At 45.5% G+C, this 19,051-nt stretch overlaps 1 protein-coding gene across 3 annotated transcripts in view; it reads left to right on the top strand.

The window, feature by feature from the left end:
- DYNC2H1 (dynein cytoplasmic 2 heavy chain 1) overlaps positions 1 to 19,051 on the top strand; it is an 852,364-nt gene that overhangs the window by 624,419 nt on the left and 208,894 nt on the right. For all 3 annotated transcript variants that reach the window (XM_075337457.1, XM_075337458.1, XM_075337455.1), the window contains exons 81-82: positions 1,298 to 1,497; positions 3,574 to 3,678. In XM_075337457.1, the coding sequence (XP_075193572.1) occupies positions 1,298 to 1,497; positions 3,574 to 3,678 (305 nt within the window). The remainder of the gene's footprint in view (positions 1 to 1,297; positions 1,498 to 3,573; positions 3,679 to 19,051) is intronic.

The following is a 19,051-nucleotide window of genomic DNA, read 5'->3' as shown; positions in this document are numbered from 1 at the left end:
AATTTTGAAGATTATACTGTTATCATTGGGAGGAGGTTTGTTCAATAAAATGCAATGTATACTCTAACGGGCGATGACTTTTATTAGACTGACTGTCATTTGCACCGACCATTTAGGAAAATCAGAGAAAAATATCATTTGCATAATAATTTGGAACATGGTGTAATAATGGATGCCAAACAAGTGACAGTTGAGATGAATCACCCAGTTTTTCTGGAGAAGAAATTTGATAATTTTTTTTAAACGCTCGTCTGAGCTCATGCGAGAGTATCGGAACCATTATGCGAATGAAACTCGGCACAAACCTTGATTAGAGTTTGAGCCCAGTTTCATTAGCGTAATTAATCTAATTTGAGCTACATGTCATTTTCCTGTGATCCGATTCTCTCCTATGCAAGAATCGGAGCACAGGTGCAGAGAAGAGCGGGAGATTAATTTTTCCATCTTCTCCATTGTCTGTCTCGATGTACTGTATATTGGACTGGACTTATAGACATGAATGGGTGCATGCCATCCAATATACACTGCCAATCATGGCATGTAGCAATTTTTTTTTCTCATGTTGAATTGGCATAAGAAAAGGGGGCTTTACACGCAGCTATATCGCTAGCGATGTCGCTGGTGAAAGCACCCGCCCCTGTCGGTTGTGCGTCATGGGCAAATCGCTGCCTGTGGCGCAACATCGTTAGGAGCCGTGACACTGACTTACCTGCCTAGCGACGTCGCTGTGGCCGGCGAACCACCTCCTTTCTAAGGGGGCGGTTCGTGCGGCGTCACTAAGCGGCCGCCCAATAGAAGTGGAGGGGCGGAGATGAGCGGGACGTAACATACCGCCCACCTCCTTCCTTCCTCATTGCCGGCGGCCGCAGGTAAGCTGTTGTTCCTCGTTCCCGAGGTGTCACACGTAGTGATGTGTGCTGCCTCGGGAAAGACGAACAACCTGCGTCCTCAACAATCAACGATTTTATGAAAATGAACGACGTGTCAACGATCAACGATAAGATGAGTATTTTTAATCGTTAACAGCCGTTCGTTGGTGTCACATGCAACGACGTCGCTAATGAGGCCGGATGTGCGTCATGAAATCCGTGACCCCGGCGATATATCGTTAGTGTTGCGTGTAACGGGGCCTTTATGCCGGAGTATCGCTCGTCTCTACAGTTTTATGTGCAATTGTGGGAGTACCAGGACCCCGACACTCATTAGTAAAAAAAAAAAAAAGTTGAAATGACACTCCCACTATACACAAAACACTTTTCTATGCGTGCATGATTTCTCTATATTCCCTCTTTTACAGGTGGCCGGACCTTTCAGTGGGACTTTGTCATTGGTCTCTTAGAGAACGCAATTTATGGAGGCCGGGTAGATAACTACTTTGATTTACGAGTTCTTCGCTCCTATCTGGAGCAGTATTTCAATTCTCATGCAGGAGGAATAAGAGGAAGCAAGATGGCGTTCCCATTGTCCATCTCTCTGCCAAATTCCTGCAGTGTAATGGTGAGTTGGTTTATTTAATAAAAAAAACTTGAATTTTCACCTATTGTCCAAATAGAGTAAGGAAAAATTATTCTAACATTGGTGAAAAAATGTAAATCCGTTTTATTATTGCGGCATTAATTTTGCATTAAAAATGAGCAGACAGACAACATGATTCTTAAGGTCCGTACAATTATGGTGATGCCAAATTAGTTTTAGTTTTTCTGTGTGCTTTTCTTGCGTGTACTGTATTTTTCCGACTATAAGATGCACTTTTCATCAAGAGAACAACTTGCTCAAATGTATGTGCTTTTTATAGTCTGTAGTCAGTAAGGTCAGCAGTGCCAGACCTCCCTGACTAATAGGTTAGAGCATTCACATTGATAAGCGCTGTGCTCCTATCGCTGAGATTACTAAGCGGCTGCACAGTTCTCTCTCCATCTTAGAGGAACTGAGCTGAGCTTCCATTAGGTTAGGGAAAGCTTGTGTCCACATGAGGGGGTGATAGAATGGATCTTTGGTGCTCCAGCGGAAATAAAATAACTCTGTCACATGTAGATGACAAATTGTTTTAGGCCAGTTTCACACATCCTTCTTTTTGCCGGTTTCGCGGATCCGGCGCGCTCCCGTACAGTGAATACAGTACAATGACAGCGCAACAAGCGCCGGTCACATGCTGTCATGTGACCGGCGCATGTGACCCGGAAGTTACAGCGTTGTCATTGTACTGTATTCACTGTATGGGAGCGTGCCGGATCCGCGAAACCGACAAAAAGAAGGATGTGTGAAACTGGCCTTACACTTCGAATAAGAGTCTCAGTCTCCCAGACAAAAGCCGATCTCCTGCATTTCCATTCCCTCTCTCTCTAAGGCCCCTTTCACACGTCAGTGATTCTGGGACGTTTGTGCTTTTTTTTAAACGTACCAGAATCACTGACATACGCAGACCCATTATAATGAATGGGTCTGCTCACACATCAGTGATTTTTCACTGCACGTGTCTCCGTGCGGCGTACCCGCGTGTGCGTGATTGCCGCACGGAGACATGTCCATTTTTTTCTGGCATCACTGATGTCCCACGGACCACGCAGTGGTGTGATCCGTGAAACATGTGCCAGAAAAAAACGTGTTTTTAAAATAAAAATCATTTTTACTCACCCGGCTCCAGCGACGCTCTCTGCAGCCCGTTCTCCCTGCTGCTTCTGAGCCGGCTCATTATTGTCGCTCATATTCATAATGCACGACACAGCCGACCCGGAAGCAGCTGCTGCGGGGGTCAGCGCCGGCCGGATGCTGCACCGCGGGAGCGATCAGCACCATGGACAGCGGGAGCGCGCACAGGTGAGTTAATCTCTAAGTGCAATCACGGGCCACAGAGAACGGAGCCCGGATTGCACTTAGACAACCCACGTGTGCCGTGATTCACGGCACACGGAGGGACATGTGCGTGTTTTACACGCCAGTGAAAAACGTCAGTGTTTTTCACTGACGTGTGAAACGGGCCCAACTTGTATGATACATATGTGATGCCATACTTGTTTACCCAATTTATGTGTTGTCATTAAGGGCATAAAAAAATCAGTGTAACACAGGACTGCTAGATATAAAATCTGTAATAGGCATCCTTTATAGTGCAGAAATCAGAATAACTTCTAATTCCAGTCCCCTATCCCAGGTCCAGTCTGTCCCAATCCAATGTCCCAGATCTCGTCTGTCCCAGTCCACTGTCCCAGGCCCAGCTTTGCCCAGTCCACTGTTCCAGGTCTAGTCTTGCCCAGTCCACCGTCCCAGGTCCATTTTTTATCAGTACACTGTCTCAGGTCCCATCTGTCCCAGTCCACTCTCCCAGGTCCCATTTGTCCCAGTCCACTGTTCCAGGTCCCATGTGTGGTCCTGTGTGTCCCAGTCCACTGTCCCAGGTCCCGTCTGTCCCAGTCCACTGTCCCAGGTCCCGTCTGTCCCAGTCCACTGTCCCAGGTCCCGTCTGTCCCAGTCCACTGTCCCAGGTCCCGTCTGTCCCAGTCCACTGTCCCAGGTCCCGTCTGTCCCAGTCCACTATCCCAGGTCCCTTCTAATCCTCATATTTGTTTCTCATAGGAGTACCGCAATGTGATTGGAAGTCTGCCGGAGGATGATAAGCCTGCTTTCTTTGGTCTACCTGCTAATATTGCCCGTTCCTCCCAACGTATGATCAGTTCTCAGGTAAGTTTTGTAATACTTTGGTGACAAAAAAACAACACCACCTAAAAGTCATCTTCAGGACACCTGGCATGCACCCGAATGCATTCATACTACAGAAATGCCCTTGTGGTCAGTCATTACAGGATGGTTGCACGGTGGCTCCTCGCCCTCCTTCCCCTCTACACTGGGTTCTGTTCCCTCATCTTCTTGGAGTTTGTCTCGTCTCGAGGGCTATGTAGGAATCATCCACATTTCCAGACATCCTGAGATGCTGATTGGCGTATTATGAAGTCGGCCCCAGTGCAGAGACAGGGACTGCTGGGAGCGAAGTCGGTCTGTGTGCAGCACACATGAATCTAATGATCTTCAGATTATTAAAGTGTTATTTTGTGTCATTAAGTAATTGCATACTTGTACCATGTACAGTGTTTATGATCAGTGGGGATCTCACTTCTGAAAAAGGAATGTATAATTTTAAAGAACATTTCCTAAAACAAATTTTAAGTTACATTTTTTTAAAAATACATTTTCAATTATTATTATAAAATTCGTCAGTCTACAGTCGCATCGAATGACTGCAGACCTCTGATGAGGCTGGACAAGCCTTTTTGGCTTGCATTGAAGTATCTAATCTGAGTGAATACAGGAGGAGGAGGTGAGCTGTGACATCCCCTATTGTAAATATTAATCCTCTGTTATCTACTGTCTTAGAGGTGTTATCATTCATTGTCATTATGTCTGTGATGAGAATGAGACTGCTGAAAAGTCTTCATTACATAAAAGGGAGTCTAGTCTAAGGCTATGTGCGCACTTTGCGTATTTGCATGCAGTTATGCTGTGATCTGCACCGCAGCGTAAATGCATGCGTCCTGCGTCCCCAGCATAACCTATGAAGATTATGCAGGAGACGTGCGCACGTGGCGTATTCGAGCACAGCGCTTCGGCTGCTGCCCGAAGCGCGCGTTCTAAGAATTGACGTCACTTATTCCGTGCGCTCTGCATGCATCCCCCGCTCTGTCTATGGGAGAGGCTGCAGTCAGAGCGCATGGAATCGGCTTTTTCATTTTTCATTACGGACTCTTTCTGCAGCGATTTGAAGCGCACGTGTGCTGTTCAAATCGCTGCAGAAATTTCTGAATTTCTGCAGGGGCAGAACGCTACGTGCGCACATAGACTAAGATTCTTGGCCATTCTGAAAAGTGGCATAATTTAAATCTTATTCAGATCATGATATGGAAAATTGAAACGCATTATTAAACGTTAAAAAAAATCATTTCACATGAAAATCAGATTTAAACAATAGGCCATTGTTTAATGACACATTCTCTTTAAGTTCTGATAGCACAATGACGTTCGTGGTGTAAGGTGGGGTCTGTAATGTTACACAAGAGGGGAGCAATTGTCAGGTGACCCATAGCAGAACACCACCTCCGTAAGGATAAGAGTAATAAGGGATAATTCAAAACTCTATAACATAAAGGCCGCTTTACACACTGCGATATCATTACCGATATCGCTAGCGTGTGTACCCGCCCCCATCGTTTGTGCAACACGGGCAAATCGCTGCCCGTGGCGCACGAAATCGCGCTGACTTGTCGCACTACTTACCTGCCTAGTGACGTTGCTGTGACCGGCGAACCGCCTCCTTTCTAAGGGGGCGGTCCGTGCGGCGTCACAGCGACGTCACTAAGCGGTCACCCAATCAAAGCGGAGGGGCGGAGATGAGCGGGACGTAACATCCCGCCCACCTCCTTCCTTCCTCATTGCCGGTGGCCGCAGGTAAGGTGAGGTTCCTCGTTCCTGCGGTGTCACACGTACCGATGTGTGCTGCCGCAGGAACGAGGAACTACATCGTCCAAGCAGCAGCAACGATAATCGAGATTAGGGGGCCATGTCACCGATGAGCGATTTTGAACGTTTTTGTGACGATTCAAAATCGCTAATAGGTGTCACACACAACAACATCGCTAAAGCGGCCGGATGTGCGTCACAAATTCCGTGACCCCAACGAGATCGCTTTAGCGATGTCGTAGCGTGTAAAGCAGCCTTGAGGGTAAAAAGTGATTAGAAAACTAAATCTAATTCCAAACAGCTCTTATAATGAGGTGGTCTCTTGTACACAGTCTTATGGCTGCCCCTCATGGGTTATTCTAGCAAAATGCAGGCTGAGGTGCTGAGACTCCTTAAATATGACCCTTCAGATTAGCTAGTGTCTATCCAGTTGGAGCACAGAGAGCAAACTTTCTTACTTGGTTTGTGGCAATCGTAATTTAAGGCTTTGTTCACACTGCTAAGTACTCTAAATACCTGACATTGGCAAAAAAAAGCTGCAAAACACTTTGTTGCTCAAAAATGTTGCAACTTTTCAAAATTTTCTCTCGTTTTAGCCAAGTATGCCAGAATATGCGGAGATGGTAAGGAGCCAGGATGGTGTGTGGAAACTCCCACCTGTCAAATTCATTAATGTTGCCTCCATGTTTTTCCTCAGGGACTGCAGAACCATTTGTAGTGCGGCACATGCAACCGATGGATGCGCCAAATTCATTAATTGGTGTGTGCCTCTTAAAGGGAACCAACCACCAGGTTTTTGACCTATAAACTAGAGGCAGTGCCAAAATGGAGCTAGGATGCTGATTAAACTGATAGCTTTAGTTGAGAAATCCGAGGCTTGATTGCAGAATAATCCTTTGTGGGTCGAGTCCTCTGCAATCATTCCTACTCCTGTCTTGCTTCCTTTTCTTTATTTAAATTTTGCACCGCTACCACCATTACTGCTCTTGGCGGTGGATGCACATTGCTATTGTGACGTTGTTTTCAATAAAATGGTGCCGTTATCAGCGTATGCGTATACCGATATCTCCAGCGCCATTTTATTGAAGACACTGTGGAGACGAATACGAGCGGTGGCGACGCATGCACAGAATGAAAAATGTTTTGCTGAGTGCATGCACCGCCACTTATAATCATCTCCACAGTGTCCTCAGTAAAATGGCACCGGAGATCGTGGTATGCGCATGCGCTAATTCAGGCACCATTTTATTTCAGCCAACATCATAATAGCAATGTGCATGTGCCGTCAACAACGTTTATGGCAGCTGCGGAGGAGGAATCGTTACAGAGGACCCGACCCACAAAGTCCTGCCCTGATGCTCAGGCCTGTGTACAAATTACATAATTTCTGAAGATTTGAACAGGGCAAAAATCTGGTGGTTGGTTCCCTTTAATGAATTTGGTGCATTTTATTCCCGCTTTGCCTTCTTTAATACTGGCTTACAAAACCCCAGTCTCCATGAACGAAGCCTATGGCCTCTATTCCTTAAGATCGTCATTGTTCCTGCTGGTCCTGATGAGGGGGCGTGCTGGAGTCAGAGACGTCGGATTCATTAAGAGACACGACACCTAACTAATTTGGTGCATCTGATCTGTGCACCACGCCAGAAATATTACTCCAAGATAATAAATAAATTCACTGCACTCATAGTTTGTGATGCAAAAAGTTTGCCAAATTTATTGAGGCGACTGTGAAGTCATTCCGACGTTTCGACCCCGCCTTTCGTCACCATATCACTAGCCACAGCACTGCTGCGCTGGCTAAACCCAGGACCTTTATCCTCAAGGTATTCTCCTACGAAACGCTATTAACCCACTCAAATTTCCATATCCCAGGCACCCATCTTGAAGCGACTCTTGACTAAGACCCAGGCGGGGTCGAAACGTCGGAATGACTTCACAGTCGCCTCAATAAATTTGGAAAACTTTTTGCATCACAATCTATGAGTGCAGTGAATTTATTTATTATCTTCCCATTTTTCACTTGCACCACCACCCACTTGTCAGAGTGCAGACCAATTTTTTTGATCTAGAAATATTACTCCAGTCAGACACTGGAGTAATATTTGTGACATAAGTACGTCACAGCTCGTCATGAATTTGACAAGCGACCGTCGCCTCATCCCACCCATGGCAGAGTTGAGTTGGCTAAAATTGACATGAAAAGGCTGAGTCAGAAAATTTTGGAGCAACCTCTGATTCATCACTCCCATATTTTTACATTTGGAGCCAATTGGCAACATTTTCTGCTATTGGGCATCCATGTTGTGTATATACACCTGTAGAAGTTCCCGGGCAAGCCCAACGCCCATAATAATGTTGACTGGGCAAGAATCCTCGGAAAGCATCGCTTTGGGGAGAAATACTGTTTAATTCCTTGATCTGTCAGTAATTGCCATAGAAGCACATCGGGCAGGATTTCTGGCTCGTATTCCGCTTCAACAGCTTCTGTTTTCTTCCTATATTTTTTTTTATCAAAAGCAATAAGAGCGGGCGTCTGATAGCAGTATTACGGAGAGAAGTCCTGCAAGTTCAGCCGCTCTTCCATCTATCCACAAGGTCACTGCGAGCACAGGCGCTGCCTTTTCACACAATGTTTGTCGAGTGATTTTTATTTTTTTTTTAAAGCCATTATCACTGCTAACTTATTATGGGATTTGCAGAGTGTAACACTGAAGCCTTTAGCAATAGTCAACAGTGCTGAGTTATTGACCCTGTGAGAGAGACAGGGAATGAATATTAAAGTCATGCAGAACCGCAGCTTTCTATTGACGCAGCCACTTTGTCACTTTTAACCTTTGGAAAAGGGAATCGGCTCTTTTTTGTAAATCATGTTTGCGGTGGGAGTTTTGACTTTGATTTTTCTACTCTTCCTTTTATGGAGACGGTTATTTTAGTATGGGGAACCCTAAATACAGGAGTGGTGGTAACAATAAGAGGCAGATCATTTTTTTGGGACATAATGACCATGCACGTTATTTCACCAGCCCCTTTCCTGGGTAAAAGTAAGATACTCTGTTAAAGGGAATGTCATATCTTTTTTCTTCACATTTGCACCACTCCCAAGCCCCCCAGCTTCCTGCTTGCCAAGGACATTGCAGTCCTGAACGTTGTCAATTCAGCCTGCTGACCAGACCTGTGCGCGAAACCTCACTACTTACAGGTGAAACCAGAAATTAACATACACTATCTAAAAAGACACATATGCAGGTTTTTCTCATTAGCTGACATGAAATCAGAATAAACGTTTCCCGCTTTAGGTCAATTAGGGTATGTGACCACGATGAGGACGCGCTGCATTCAGAACGCAGCGAGTTCTGACCGGCGGGGCTGCATGTCTCCTCCGCAAGAGAATGCAGGAGACCACAGCTGCTCGTGACCACGATCAGGGTTCAGTGCGCTGCGGTCTCTCGCATGTGTTCTCCCTACGGAGGACGCATGCGATTCCGCAGCAAACAATTGACATGCTGCGGTTTGGAAAGACACTCCGCAGGTCAGTGTTTGCTGCGGAAAAAAGAAGCACAGTGGGCACGGGATTTCTAGAAATCCATCTACTATGCTTGCAGTGAAGCATGCTGCGTCCAAAACGCTTTAAATACTGATCGTGGGCGCCAAAATTGTTTGTATTTGCCAATAATGAGAGTAAGAGAATGTTTTAAGACATTTTTATTACTTTCTGAAAAGTCAAGAGTTTACACTAAGAGTACTATGGCTTTAAATGTTAAACAATATGGGACAGCCCATTTTATGATGTCATGTCTTTGGAAGCTTCTGATAGGTTTGTTGGCAACATCTGAGTTAGAGACACACCTGTGGATGTATTTTAATGCACACCTGAAACACACTGCTTCTTTGTGTAGCATCATGGGAAAGTCAAAAGAAAGCAGCCGAGATCTCAGGAAGAGCATTGTGGACTTACACAAGTCGGGTTCATCCTGGGGTACAATTTCCAGATACCTGAAGGTGCCTCGTTCATCTGTACAAACAATTATACGCAAGTACAAAAAAGATGGGAATGTCCAGCCATCATACTGCTCAGGAAGGAGACGGGTTCTGTGTACCAGAGATAAATGTGCTTTGGTCATACATGTGCATATCAAGCCAAGAACAAAAGCAAAAGACCTTGTGAAGATGCTGGCGGAAGCTGGTAAGATCGTGTCATTATCCTCAGTGAAGAAAGAAGCCATTACTCCAAAAGAAACATTAAAAAAGCGAAATTAATGTTTGCAAATGCACACAGGATCAAAGACCATACATTTTTGGAGACATTTCCTGTGGTCTGACGAAACTAAAATTAAACTATTTCGCCTTAATGACCATTGTTATATTTGGAGTAAAAACGGAGAAGCTTTGAAGCCTAGGAACACCATCTCAACTGTGAAACATGGGGGTGGCAGCATCAAGTTGTGGGGTTGATTTACTGCAGGAGGGACTGGTGCACTTCACAAAATAGATGGCATCATGAGGAAAGAAGATTATGTGGCAATACTGAAGAAACATCTCAAGACATCAGCCAGGAAATTAAAGCTTGGGTGGAAATGGGTCTGCAAAATGGACAATGACCCGAAACATACTACCAAACTGGATACAAAGTGGCTTAAGGATAACAAAGTCAGTGTTTTGGAGTGGCCATCACAAAACCCTGATCTCAATCCTATTGAAAATGTATGGGCAAAGCTGAAAAGGCCGGTACAAGCAAGGAGGCCTACAAGCATGGCTCAGTTACACCGGTTCTGTCAGGAGGATTGGGCCCAAATTCCTACCAACTATTGTGAGAAGCTTGTGGAAGGAGAGCCAAAATGTTTAACCCAAGTCATACAGTGTAAGGGCAATGGTACCAAATACTAATGAAATGGATGGAAACTTTTGACTTTGCAAAAAGTAATAAAAATGTGTTAAAACATTTTCTCTCTCATTATTCTGGCATTTGGCAAATATAAATAATTTTGGGTCCTAATTTACCTAAAACTGAAAAAGTTTATTCTGATTTCGTGTCAGTGAGAAAAACATGCAGATGTGTCTTTATAGAGAGCAGAGGGAAAAACCTGCAAATGTGTTTCTTTAGATAGTGGAGGGAAACTTCTGGTTTCAACTGTAGTAGAGACATCTTTACAGGATCGCAGAGAGACTGAAGCTGCTCGGATCCAACTTTCCAGCCTGCATCAGGGTAACACTTGCTGCTGTCCTTGCCTAGGAGACTAGCAACTACCGATAGATTACAGCGGTGGGCAATAATCTAAGCAAAGGTAAACTATACAGAACTCAAAATCGGTAAAATTGCAGAGTTGCTTGCTTTTACAACTGCTTTGCAATTTTTTCTCATTTAAATGGACTCTGTTAGAAGGGATCAACCCTTGTAAGGCTGCTTTCACACCTCCGGTTTTAGCAGAGCCGGCCAATCCAGCTCTAAAACCTATGCAACGGATGCGGTGACAAAACCGCATCCTTTGCATAAGTTTTTTAGATGCGGCCCGTCCGGTTTTTGCCGCTTGCGGCAGGCTACTGAGCATGCGCAGTGGATAAAACCGCATACGGCGGCCGGATGCGGTGTTTGCCGCAGGTCGCCGCATGCGGCGTCCATAGGCATGCATTGCAAATCGCGCCGCATTGGCCGGATGCCACGCAATGCATTTTTTTTGCCTGACAAAAAAACGTGCCAGGCAACGTTCCATCCGGCCGCCGCATCGGCTAAATCTGCCGCATGCGGCAAAAAACGGACGGAACGCAAGCCCATGCGGCACAATACAGCACTAATGTAAGTCTATGCAAAAAAAACGCAACCGGCGGCAAAAAAAAACGGTTGCGTTTTTTCCTCAAAGTGCCGGATTGTGCCGCACAGGAAAAACCGGATGTGTGAAAGCAGCATAAGCTATGAAATCCGATGTTTTATACCAGAGTAATCCCCATTTTTCTCAATATGTAAATGACCTTTTAAGATCCATGGGCCGGGCATAGATCTCCCTGAGAATCTACCTCCAAGGATTATTGTAAATGAAGGGGTGTTACCATTGTGAGACATGTGAGACCAACCTGTCAGTTATTACATGTCTCACACTGGTAACACCTCCTTTCTTTTAAAACAAGCTTCTGTAGTGGATTGTCAGGGAGAGCGGTGTCCGGCCTATAGATCTTAGAGAGTAGTAGAGAAGGGGTAATTTTCACACCGCGCCAATGACCACTGGAGAGGAAAATTAGAGGGATTTGATGTTTCTTGTGACCATTTGTCCTGAGGAAGGGAGCAGAGACTCCTGAAACGCGTAGACCTGACCTGAGCATGAAATAAAGCGACATTGATCTGATTTTCCTCTCCAGTGGTCATTGGCGCGGTGTGAAAATTACCCGTTCTCTACTACTCTCTGTTATCAACCTGTGGGTTGCTGCTGCCAAGACTGATTTATCATGCGTATACAGTAGTTGTGACTTTCACAACTCAACCTGGTGAGTGTTTCAGCTTGCGTTTACCCTAGTTGTTTTGGGGTAAGAACCTATTACGCTTTTTCTCCACAGCTTTACCATATCTCGGCCTATAGATCTTAACAGCCCATTAGAAAGAAAGGCATGGATTTCTCTTCCTGTTGGTGCCTTAAAGAAGATCTATCACTAATTGGCCTGTTTTTGCTCTGATTTCATTTTTTCTGCTCCTTGAATTTTCTTTTTTTTTTTTCTTTTCTAATTCCGCCATACAGTTTTAGACGTATGAATTTTTCTATTTAGTTCGGCACAGTGGCTCAGTGGTTAGCACTGCAGTTTTGCAGCGCTGGCGTTCAGATCCAACAAGGACACCATCTGCAAGGAGTTTGTATGTTCTCCTCCCACACTCCAAAGACATACTGATAGGGAATGTAGATTGTGAGCCCCAATGGGGACAGTGTTGTCAATGTATGTAAAGCGCTGTGGAATCAATAGCGCTATATAAATGAATAAATATTATTATTATTATTTAGTGTTACTTTTATGGTTTTTACCAAGGGAACGTGTCTCACAGGGTTATTATGCAGAGCAGCTTAAACACATACTGTACCTCCAGAGGGTCCTATGAGCAGTGCCCCCTTGGTTAAGACCATAAAAGGTAACACTAATAATAATAATTTTAGTTAAAGGGACCACGAGCAGTTCTGGGTGTATATTGCTAATCCTTGCCTATCCGTCCCTGTATCTAGTAGCATAGATAAAGGGATCTTTAGAAAAAGTGTTTCTAGGGCCCTGTGCGCACTGGTAAATGACTTTTTCTTAAGAAAAAATCCGCACCCTCTGGCAGAATACCGCACCAGCGGCAAAAACCGCAGTAAAACCTCACTCGCAATTTTGCTGCGGTTTACCACGGTATTGCTGCAGTTTTTCCGCGGGTTGGTCCGTGCGGTTTTTTACCATTGTCTATGGCAAAAACCGCAGGTATGCGGAAAAAAGTGACATGCTAGTTCTTTTTGCTGCAGAAATTCTGCAGCAAAAACCTGTAGGTAAAAAAACAGTGTGCGCATACCATTTTGTTTTTCTAATAGATTTTGCTGGGAAAGGACCACAGAAAGGTTATGAACTTGTTCTGCAGCAAAAACCGTGGCAAATCTGTGGCAAAAAACGCAGTGTGCACACAACAGGGCCTAAAGATCTTTTATCGTATGCTGATGAGCTCAGGGACTAGTCCCAAGGGCGTTGCTTCCCTTGCTAGTCAACCACATTAACATGTTAGCACGCCCCTGTGGGTGTACTAACATGCTAATTAATGCGCAGCATCAGAGGATTAGGCTGGATTTCGGCTCAGTGCGCATGACCCTGTAGGTTTGGTCATGCGCACTACTTCAGTTTGAAGCTAAGACACGTACACCCGGCTTCATAGTGCGTATGACCCAAACTCCGGGGTCATGCACACTGAGCCGAAATCCAGCGCCGGGCGGCGATTGCAGCGGAGAGGTGAGTGAGATCATCCTCTGACTCTGCACGTTCATTAGCATGATACCAAGCCAACAGGAGCGTACTAACATGCTAATGGGGGCAACTAGCCAGGGAGGCAACGCCCTTTAGACTAGTCCTCTCGCTCATTAGCATACGATAAAAGATCTTTAGAAATACTTTTTGTAAAGATCTCTTTATCTATGCTAGTGTATACAGGGACAGTTAGACAGGGATTAGCAATATACACCCAGAACTGCTCGTGGTTCTGAGTGCATATTGGACCTGACAGGCTCCCTTTAAATAGCCCCACCATATTCCACAGCACATTAGGATTGAGTGGGGACATACAAAGACAATAATGACAATACAAAGTATGGTAATACAATCCTTACAGGAGGAGGGAGTGCCCTGTTAACTAGCTTCACCTGGGCTGGTGCGGTTACATTTGGTCTGCGGTAGTGAGGCCGGTTGGATGTACTCCAATTCTCTGAGTTGGTAGCAACTTATGGTAGAAAAATGAACATTCAGTTCATGGGCAACATCTCAAGTGGACATTCCTGCAGTCAGCAGCCAACTGCACGCTCCCTTAAAACTTGCGACATCTGTGTCATTGTGCTATGTGATAAAACTGCACATTTTAGAATGGCCTTTTATTGTGGCCAGCCTAAGGCGCACCTGTGCAATAATCATGCTGTGTAATCAGCATCCTGATATGCCACACCTGTGAGTTGGATGGATTATCTCGGCAAAGGAGAAGTGATCACTAACACAGATTTAGACAAATTTGTAAACCATATTTGAGAGAAAAATGCGTTTTGGGCACATGGAAAAAGTCTTAAGCGGGCTTTACACTCTACGACATCACTAGCAATTGCTAGCGATATCGAGCGTGTAAGCACCCGCCCCCGTCGTGTGTGCGATATCGTGTGTTCGCTGCCATAGCGAACATTATCGCTACGGCAGCGTCACACGCACTTACCTGGTCGGTGGCGTTGCTGTGACTGCCAAACAGTCCCTCCCTCAAAGGGGAGGGACTTTCGGCATCACAGCGACGTCACCGCGACGTCACTAAGCGGCCGGCCAATCAAAGCGGAGGGGCGGAGATGAGCGGGACGTAACATCCCGCCCACCTTTTTCCTTCCGCATTGCGGCTGGCGGCAGGTAAGGAGACGTTCCTCGCTCCTGCTGTGTCCCACACAGCGATGTGTGCTGCCGCAGTAGCAACGAACCACATCGATAATCAACCATTACCGATTTTTGGCTTTGGAACGACCTCTCCATGGTGAACGATTTTCACCATTTTTGAGGTCGCTTAAGGTCGCTGGTAAGTATCACACGCTGCGATATTGTTAATGACGCCGGATGTGCGTCACTAACAACGTGACCCCGACGATAAAACATTAACAATATCGTAGCGTGTAAAGCCCCCTTTATATCTTTGAGTTCAGCTCATGGAGAATGGGAGCAAAAACTAAAGTGTTGTGTTTATATTTTTGTTGAGTGTATAATAGGTTGACGGTAAGATGATCACAAAGTGACCTCCTAGTACAACCCTCAGCAATCCGCTATAATCTGTGTAAAGTGTTCAGTTTCCCTACAGTGCCACCACAGGAGATATCAAGCATTGCACCGCTCCCATTCATATCGGTGTGATGTCCGTTTAATGCCGGTCAGGACAGGTCCTCCAGAGTGCGAGACGCTCTTTGTAGAAGTTCTCAACACTGAAAGCCAAGAGATGAGGATCCTGAACAGAGGACTCCCTCTATCAACTCGGGGTATACGAAAATCCATATTACAATTTTTAGTTTAAAAACTAATCTGACTCCTGAGTCTTTCTTTTTCTAGTTACTTTTCCTAAGTTCTAACTAATTGTCCGCCCGGATACACCATGAGTGGTGTGACCCTTTCCCCTTGCCATACCCCTTGCTCTTCTCCGCCTTTGTTAAGCTGATTAGTTGTGGTTTTTCACAGCCGGGAGCAGTAGAGATTTTTCTTTTGTTTGTACTTAACCTTCAGCGAGTTATTATAACATTGCTTTGTACAAGTCCTCTGTGCAGTATGAAGATGCCGCGCCGTGACAGATAGCGTTAGTGTACGTGAACCGCTGATGCAGGACCGTGCCGGAAACAGCCTGCAACAAAGTGACTCATCCGCTCTCCTCTAGAAATCAGCAGAACCCCGCAGCAATCTGCAATCTAACAGACACTCAGATCTCACCATGTGTATGGAAAATCTTTCACTTGGTGAAAACGTCTGACAAAATATTTTTTTTTTCTATGTTTTCCCTTATAATACACCCTGAAGGGCTTGGGATATGTGTAATTCTAGGTTCTCAACTATTACAGTAATTGAATTTGGGTTTTTTATTTTGGAAGATGCTGCCCTCGTTATGTACTCTTATCTCTAAAACTCTTCATAGTGTCTGTGTCGTTTATGTATGGGGGGGTACCGTTTCTCCTTTTGGAGGCTGACAGGCAATTCTCGCTGGGTATGCAAATTAGCTGTCCTCAAGAAAAAAAGAAAACTGTGTCTCTAGCGCCACCTGCTATAGAGGTAGCTAACCTAGCCTTGAATCATGACTAAAAGTAGATTCTTCCAAAAGGAAAAGAAATCCGTCTCGGTTTCCACTTTGGCCGACACCGCGCCCTTGTTGCTGCTAACGCTTGACAGTGTGCGTGAAATACACTCCTGCTATGCCCCTGGAACTCCAAATTAGTAAGATTTGTTTTACGTGCGCTCGGGAAATCAATACAGCACGCATGCTTTATAGTGTCATGAAAGTTTCTGTTTTATTACATCATGTGACCAGTTTATATAGTATCCCAAACAAAGAAATAACTCCTCAGAACTATGCACCAATAAGAGAAGCAGGGGTGTGTATAGAAATGTGAAACTTCCCCACCCATCAGTGTTAGCTGAGCCGTATGTCATCATTCAGTTATAAGACATGATGGTTTCTTTAAGAATAAAATGGATTGTATCCTCTCACAAAAGCAACACACCTGTTTTATTCTTGGGACTTCTGTTGTCGTAAAATCAGGGAGCTATTTGGTTAATTCTTGCCTTGTTTTGATTGATACTTCCTAAGATCACCGGTCATAGCTGTCTGCTATTTAAACCTCTGAATCTCTGACTTCCAATGTCAGTTATTAAGTTCTGCTTTCCTTGTCTATATCCTTAGTCCTTGCCTATTGTACCTCATGATTTCTTTCATTTTCTGACCTCAGCCTATATGTTGACCAACTGCTCCCTTTCTGATTTTGTCCCTATCGTGACTTCTTAATATTGAACCTTCATGGTCACCTTTCTTGACACCAGTTTGGTCCACTGCTCAACGGCTGACCTTGGGATTGGTCAATGTGTCTTCTGGATTTGATCAGCGTGTCCTCGGGGTTTGGTCAGCGTGTCCTCGTGGTTTGGTCAGCGTGTCTTCGAGGTTTGGTCAGCGTGTCCTCGGGGTTTGGTCAGCGTGTCCTCGGGGTTTGGTCAGCATGTCCTCGGGGTTTGGTCAGCGTGTCCTCGGGGTTTGGTCAGCGTGTCCTCGGGGGTTTGGTCAGCGTGTCCTCGGGGGTTTGGTCAGCGTGTCCTCGGGGGTTTGGTCAGCGTGTCCTCGGGGGTTTGGTCAGCGTGTCCTCGGGGTTTGGTCAGCGTGTCCTCGGGGTTTGGTCAGCGTGTCATCGGGGTTTGGTCAGTGTGTCCTCGGGGTGTGGTCAGCGTGTCCTCGGGTGTGGTCAGCGTGTCCTCGGGGTTTGGTCAGCGTGTCTTCTAGATTTGGTCAGTGTGTCTTCTAGGTTTGGTCAGCGTGTCTTCTAGGTTTTGTCAGCGTGTCCTCGGGGTTTTGTCAGCATGTCTTCTGGGTTTTGTCAGCGTGTCCTTGGGGTTTTGTCAGCATGTCTTCTGGGTTTGGTCAGCGTGTCCTCGGGCTTTGGTCGGCGTATCCTCGGGCTTTGGTCGGCATATCCTCGGGGTTTGGTCGGCGTGTCCTCGGGGTTTGGTCAGCGGGTCATCTAGGTTTTGGTCAGCGTGTCTTAGGGGGTTTGGTCAGCGTGTCCTCAGGGTTTGGTCAGCGTGTCCTCGGGGTTTGGTCAGCGTATCTTTGGGGTTTGGTCAGTGTGTCCTCGGGTTTACTCACCATAGACTTTAATGTGTGCATGTCCTCTGTAAAAAAAAACAGCTAAAATACGTACATGATTTACGAACGTCTCAATGAATAAGGTTTTAAGGGGGCTTTACACGTTGCGACATCGGTAACGATATATCGTCGGGGTCACGACGTTAGTGACGCACATCCGGCGCCTTTACCGACATCGCAGCGTGTAAACCCTAGGAGCGATGATCACCGATTGCAAAAATGTCAAAAATCGTTGATCGGTGACACGTCGCTCCTTTCCAAAATATCGTTACTGCTGCAGGTACGATGTACGATGAAGGAGGTGGGCGGGATGTTCGGGCCGCTCAATTCCGCCCCTCCGCTTCTATTGGCCGGCTGCTTAGTGACACCGCGGTGACGTCGCTGTGATGCTGAACGCACCTCCCCCTTGAAGGAGGGATTGTTCGGCAGTCACAGTGATGTCGCCGACCAGGTATGTGCGTGTGAAGCTGCCGGTGTATGTAGAAAAGCTGTGTGTATAGCAGATCTATGTGTGTAGCAGATCTATGTGTGTAGCAGAGCTGTGTGTATGTAACAGAGCTGTGTGTGTATGTAGCAGAGCTGTGTGTATATTGTTCGCTACGGCAGCGATCACCAGATATCGCATGTACGACGGGGGCGGGTGCTATCGCGCTCGACATCGCTAGCAATTGCTAGCGATGTCGCAGCGTGTAAAGCCCGCTTAAGAGAGAGGTCAACCGGGAGAGATCAGGGATGGGGGATTGGGGTAACTTCTCTTTCTCCTCACCTTCTTCCATATGACGTTAGATACTTGGTGTATTGCGTCGTATTGGTCTTCACTCCAGCTCCATGTCTGTGTTTTGTAGATGGTTCCTTCCAGTCTGACATATATTATAATAATAAAAATAATAATTTTTATTTCTATAATGCCAACATATTTCGCTGAACTTTACAATTCAGAGGGAACATGTACAGACAATAAATAGCTGTCAGTATTTCTGTGTGTTTTCCTTGCAGGATCCTTCTGTTCTCATAGATAACATTACACAGGTAGATGGCAGCGTTGCTCCTGTGAAGAATCACTCCGACTATCAACTTCTCCTATTAATTAGTCGTGGATTACATTGAAAATAAATTGCTTCAGTTTATTATATTTTTCATTTTAATTTCATAGTAAAATGGGATATCCGTGTATTATAGAGTAGCGTCCTGCTCGTCTACATTACAGTGCAGGGACAGCGCAGTGTTTTCTGCAGCGGTTGTCCTGAGGCATATATTAATCCTTAGGCATATGTTTCCATAGACAGCCATGTTTTTTGAGGATATCTCTCCAGAGACCCGGGGCAGTCTGCTGAATATTGTGCAGCATTGAAATCAGTCCTATCAGATACATAGCGAGCTGACAATGCAGACACTGCCCTTATCTACAGATATTGCTTTACTTCAGAATTCCCTGGAAATGGACAATATGTAACTCATCTATGAAGAAATTGAGAGTAAATTGTGTGAGAAGACGATTTCAACAATATTTTGCAGGAGGAGCCTGAGAAATAGGACAAGATC

Source organism: Anomaloglossus baeobatrachus, chromosome 2, assembly GCF_048569485.1.
Source record: "Anomaloglossus baeobatrachus isolate aAnoBae1 chromosome 2, aAnoBae1.hap1, whole genome shotgun sequence".
In the NCBI taxonomy this organism is placed as follows: domain Eukaryota; kingdom Metazoa; phylum Chordata; class Amphibia; order Anura; family Aromobatidae; genus Anomaloglossus; species Anomaloglossus baeobatrachus.
This window is presented reverse-complemented; position numbering and strand designations above follow the sequence as displayed.